A 6498-nucleotide genomic window follows, 5' to 3' on the forward strand; every position below is an offset into this window, starting at 1 on the left:
CACTGAGTGACCCCAGAGTGACCCATAGTGACCACTGACCCCACTGACCCCACTGACCCCACTGACCCCACTGACCACACTGACCACAGTGACCACTGACCACTGAGTGACCACTGACCCCTGACCACACTGACCACACTGACCCCTGACCGCTGGCCCCGTGTCCCCGCAGTGACCGCTCTCTGGCCATGCTGACACCGCTGGACGCCTCCGGCCACGGCCTGGCCTGAGCGAGGGCCCGGCCATGCGGCCACGCGGGGGAGGGGCCGGCCACACCGGGGACACCGGGCACCGAGGGGACACCGGGGACACCGGGACCTTCTGCGGGGACATTGCCCGCCGTGGTGGCATCTCCCATGGCTTCGTCTGCCACGGTGGCATCTCCCACGGGAACATCTCCCACGGTGGTGGCATCTCCCATGGGGACATCTCCCACAGTGGTGGCATCTCCCATGGCATCGGTTCCCATGGTGGTGGCACCTGCAATGGTGACGTCTCCAACTGTGGTGGCATCTCCCATGGGGACATTTCCCACGGTGGTGGCATCTCCCATGGCATCGGTTCCCACGGTGGCACCTGCAATGGTGACATCTCCAACTGTGGTGGCATCTCCTATGGGGACACCTCCAATGGTGACGTCTCCAGCAGTGGTGGCACATCCCATGACATCATCAGCCATGGTGGCATCACTTCCCATGGTGGCACCTCCCACAGTGACATCTCCCACAGTGGTGGCATCTCCCATGGCATCGGTTCCCACGGTGGCACCTGCAACGGTGACATCTGCAACAGTGGTGGCATCTGCCATGGGGACGTTTCCTACAGTGACATTTCCAGCTGTGGTGGCATCTCCCATGGTGGCATCTCCTATGGGGACAATTCCTACAGTGACATCTCCAGCAGTGGTGGCATCTCAGATGGTGGCATCTCCCACAGTGGTGGCATTTCTCTCAGTGACATTTCCCACGGTGATGGCATCTCCCATGGTGGCATCTCCCATGGCATCGGTTCCCACTGTGGTGGCACCTGCAACGGCGACGTCTGCAACTGTGGTGACATCTCCCAAGGGGACATCTCCCATGGCGTCATCTCTCAGGGTGACATTTCCTACAGGGACACCTCCAATAGTGGTGGCATTTCCCATGGTGGCACCTCCCATGGTGACATTGCCCACGGTGGTGGCACTTTCCATGATGGTGGCTCCTCCCATGGCATCACCTCCCATGGGGACATCTCCCACAGGGACATCTCCAGCAGTGGTGGCATTTCCCACGGTGGCATCTCTCTCAGTGACATTTCCAACAGTGGTGGCGTCTCCCATGGCATCGGTTCCCATGGTGGTGGCACCTGCAATGGTGACGTCTGCAACAGTGGTGGCATCTGCCATGGGGACGTTTCCTACAGTGACATTTCCAGCAGTGGTGGCATCTCCCATGGTGGCATCTCCCACAGTGGTGGCATTTCTCTCAGTGACATTTCCCACGGTGATGGCATCTCCCATGGTGGCATCTCCCATGGCATCGGTTCCCACTGTGGTGGCACCTGCAACGGCGACGTCTGCAACTGTGGTGACATCTCCCAAGGGGACATCTCCCATGGCGTCATCTCTCAGGGTGACATTTCCTACAGGGACACCTCCAATAGTGGTGGCATTTCCCATGGTGGCACCTCCCATGGTGACATTGCCCACGGTGGTGGCACTTTCCATGATGGTGGCTCCTCCCATGGCATCACCTCCCACGGGGACATCTCCCACAGGGACATCTCCAGCAGTGGTGGCATCTCCCACGGGGACATTTCTTACGGTGGTGGCACCTCCCATGGCATCGGTTCCCATGGTGACATCTCCCACGGGGACATTTCCAGCCGTGGTGGCATCTCCTGTGGTGACATTTCCTACAGTGACACCTGCAACAGCGGTGGCATCTGCCATGGGGACATCTCCAACGGTGGCATCTCCAACACTGGTGGCATCTCCAATGGCATCATCTCCCACGGTGACATCTCCAATGGTGGTGGCACCTCCCACAGTGGCACCTCTAACGGTGGTGACATCTCCCATGGTGGCATCTCCAGTGGAATCGTTTCCCAAGGTGGCATCACTTCCCACGGTGGCATCTCTCTCAGTGACATTTCCCACGGTGGTGGCATCTCCCATGGCATCGGTTCCCATGGTGACATCTCCCACGGGGACATTTCCAGCCGTGGTGGCATCATCTCCCATGGGGACATTTCCTACAGTGACGTCTCCAACACTGGTGGCATCTCCCAAGGGGACATCTCCCATGGCGTCATCGCTCAGGGTGACATTTCCTACAGGGACGTTTCCCGCAGTGGTGGCACCTCCCACCGTGACATTGCCCACGGTGGTGGCACTTCCCATGGTGGCATCTCCCATGGCATCACCTCCCATGGGGACATCTCCCACAGGGACATCTCCAGCAGTGGTGGCATCTCCCATGGTGGCACTTCCCACAGGGACAATTCCCATGGTGGTGGCATCTCCCACAGCATCGGCTCCCACGGTGGTGGCACCTGCAACGGTGACGTCTCCAGCAGTGGTGGCATCTCCCACCGTGGCATCTACAATGGTGACATCTCCCACGGTGACAATTCTCATGGTGACACTTCCCACGGTGGGGGCTCCTCTCATGGAGGCCCCTCCAACAGCGGTGGCACCTCCCATGGTGGCACCTCCTGTGCCACCACCTCCCATGGTGGCACCTCCTGTGCCACCACCTCCCATGGTGGCACCTCCTGTGCCACCACCTCCCATGGTGGCACCTCCTGTGCCACCACCTCCCATGGTGGCATCTCCAGCGGTGGCATCTCGCAGGGTGACATCAGCCACAATGACGTGTGCCACGGTGGTGGCACCTCTCACGTCATGACCCCCCGTGGTGGCACCTCCCAGGGTGGTGACACCTCTAATGGTGGTGACATCTCCAGCGGTGACACCTCCAATGGTGACATCTCCAATGGTGACAATTCCCACATGGACATCTCCCACAGTGGTGGCACCTCCCGTGGTGGCATCTCCAACGGTGACATCTCCCACTGTGGTAGCATCTCCCAGAATGGCGTCTCCCACGGTGACATCGGCCACAGTGACATTTCTTATGGTGGTGTCACCCCCCACAGTGGTGGCATCTCCCACGGTGGCATCTGCAACAAGGACATCTCCAACAGGGACATCTCTGACAGAGGTGGCACCTCCCATGGTGGCACCTCCCATGGTGTCACCTCCAACAGTGACATCTCCCACGGTGGCATCTCCAACAAGGACATCTCCAACAGGGACATCTCTGACAGAGGTGGCACCTCCCATGGTGGCACCTCCCATGGTGGCACCTCCCATGGTGTCACCTCCAACAGGGACATCTCCAACAGGGACATCTCCAACAGGGACATCTCCCATGGTGACATCTCCAAGAGGGACATCTCCAACAGGGACATCTCAAACAGGGACATCTCCCATGGTGACATCTCCAAGAGGGACATCTCCAACAGGGACATCTCCAACAGGGACATCTCCCATGGTGACATCTCCAACAGGGACAACTCCCATGGTGGCACATCCAACAGGGACATCTCCCATGGTGGTGACATCTCCTGTGGTGACACCTCCCATGGTGACACCTCCCATGATGGTGGCACCTCCCACAGTGACATCTCCAAGAGTGGCACCTCCCACAATGACGTCTGCCATGATGGTGGCATCTCCAATGGGGACATCTCCCATGGTGACATCTCCAATAGGGACATCTCCCATGGTGGTTTCTCCAACAGGGACATCTCCCATGGTGGCACCTCCAACGGGGACATCTCCAACAGGGACATCTCCAACAAGGACATCTCTGACAGAGGTGGCATCTCCCCTGGTGGCATCCCCAACAAGGACATTGCCGACAGAGGTGGCATCTCCAACAGTGACATCTCCCATGGTGGTGATATCTCCTGTGGTGACACCTCCCATGGCTTTGGCACCTCCCACAGTGACATCTCCAACCGTGGCACCTCCCATGATGGTGACACCTCCCACGATGGTGACATGTCCCATGGTGGTGGCATCTCCCAGGGCTTTGGCACCTCCCATGATGGTGTCACCTCCCATGGCTTTGACACCCCCCACGACAGTGACACCTCCCATGATGGTGACATCTGCCATGATAGTGGCACCTCCCATGGTGGTGGCATCTCCCAGGGCTTTGGCACCTCCCATGGTGGTGCCACCTTCCGTGGTGGTGTCACCTCCCACAGTGGCACCTCCCACAATGGTGCCACCTCCCATGACAGTGCCACCTCCCATGGTGGTGGCATCTCCCAGGGCTTTGAGACCTCCCATGATGGTGTCACCTCCCGTGGTGGTGCCACCTCCCACGATGGTGCCACCTCCCATGGCTTTGACACCTCCCATGGTGGTGCCACCTCTCAAAGTGACACCTCCCATGGTGGTGCCACCTCCCATGATGGTGACACCCTCCATGACAGTGACACCTCCCACAGTGATGCCACCTCCCACAGTGACACCTCCCATGGTGGTGCCACCTCCCATGGCTTTGATACCTCCCGTGGTGGTGCCACCTCCCACAGTGACACCTCCCACGATGGTGCCACCTCCCATGGCTTTGCCACCTCCCGTGGTGTCACCACCCGCCGTGGCATTCCCAGCCCCGGTGCCACCTTCGCCCGCTGCCCCGCCGTCCCCGCGCTGTCGCCGCTGCCGCGCTGCCCCCTGCCCTTCCTCCTCCTCCTGCTGCTGCTGCTGCTCGCTGGAGGGGGGGGAGGTGGGGAGATGGAGATGGGGAGATGGAGGTGGAGGTCGGGAGATGGAGGTGGAGATGGAGGTGGCGAGATGGAGTTGGAGAGATGGAGGTGGAGGTGGGGAATGGAGGTGGAATGGAGACATGGAGGTGGGATGGAAATGGAGATGGGGATGGGGATGGAGGTGGAGGTGGGATGGAGGTGGAGAGATGGAGGTGGAGATGGAGGTGGAGGTGGAGAGATGGAGGTGGAGATGGGGATGGAGGGGGAGAGATGGAGGTGGAGGTGGAGATGGAGGTGGGGAGATGGAGGTGGAGATGGAAAGATGGAGATGGAGATGGAGGTGGGATGGAGATGGAGGTGGAGATGGAGGTGGAATGGAGATGGAGGTGGAGATGGGGATGGAGGTGGAGAGATGGACATGGAGATGGAAAGATGGAGGTGGAGATGGGGATGGAGGTTGGAAAGAGATGGAGATGGAAAAATGGAGGTGGAGATGGACATGGGGATGGGGGTGGAGATGGAAAGATGGACATGGAGATGGAGTTGGGATGGAGATGGAGGTGGAGGTTGGAGGGAGGTGGAGATGGAGATGGAAAAATGGAGATGGGGATGGAGGTGGGACGGAGAGATGGAGGTGGGATGGAGGTGAGGATGGGGATGGGGATGGAGGTGGAGGTGGAGATGGAGATGGAGATGGAGGTGGAGATGGAGATGGAGATGGAGATGGAGATGGGGATGGAGATGGAGATGGGGATGAGGATGGAGATGGAGATGGAGATGGAGATGGAGATGGAGATGGAGATGGAAAGATGGAGGTGGAGATGAGGATGGAGGTGGAGGTTGGAGGGAGGTGGAGATGGAGATGGAAAAATGGAGATGGGGATGGAGGTGGGATGGAGGTGAGGGTGAGGATGGGGATGGAGATGGAGGTTCACATGGAGGGGGAATGGAGGTGGGATGCAGATGGAGATGGAAAAATGGAGGTGGAGATGGAGGTGGGATGGAGGGGGAGATGGAGGTGGGATGGAGGTGGAGATGGAGGGGGAATGGAGGTGAAGATGGAAAGATGGAGATAGAGATGGGATGGATGAAGATGGTGGTCAAGGATGGAGGGACAGATGGATGGATGGATGGATGGACGGATGGATGGATGGACGGATGGACGGACAGATGAAGGATGGATGAAGATGATTGACATGGATGGATGGATGCATGGAAGGACAGATGGATGGATGGACGTATGGACACATGAAGGATGGATGATGATGGTGGATGTGGATGGATGGAAGGATGGACAGATGGACAGATGAAGGACGGATGAAGATGGTGGACATGGGATGGATGGAAGGATGGACAGATGAAGGACAGATGAAGGACGGCTGAAGTCCAGGCGCGGTGCCCGGTGCCACCACGCCCACACCCGTGTCCCCGCGTGTCCCTCCCCGGCAGTGGTGCTGATGTGCATGCACTCCGTGCTGCTGGGCGGCCGCGAGCAGAAGGTTCTCCTGGAGAAGGCCGAGGACCGCCACAACCATCTTTGTTGACCCTGGCCAATGGGAGATGATCATGACCATTGCAAGATGACCACGGCCAACACAAAATGACCATGGCCAATGGGAGATGGCCATGACCATCTTGGTTGACCACCGCCAATGAAAGATAACCATGGCCAACGCAAGATGACCATGGCCAATGAAAGCTGACCGTGGCCACCTCCATTGACCATGGCCA

At 58.8% G+C, this 6498-nt stretch overlaps 1 protein-coding gene across 1 annotated transcript; it reads right to left on the reverse strand.

The window, feature by feature from the left end:
- Positions 1–913: 913 nt before the first annotated feature.
- On the reverse strand, positions 914–3418 carry LOC120510903 (uncharacterized transmembrane protein DDB_G0289901-like). Its single transcript, XM_039727256.1, has one exon. It carries the CDS (start codon positions 3416–3418, stop codon positions 914–916), a length of 2505 nt encoding a protein of 834 aa, XP_039583190.1.
- Between the last annotated feature and the right edge of the window lie 3080 nt (positions 3419–6498).

This window comes from Passer montanus, unplaced genomic scaffold (assembly GCF_014805655.1).
Source record: "Passer montanus isolate IOZ18808 unplaced genomic scaffold, ASM1480565v1 scaffold608, whole genome shotgun sequence".
NCBI classification, from domain to species: Eukaryota; Metazoa; Chordata; class Aves; order Passeriformes; family Passeridae; genus Passer; species Passer montanus.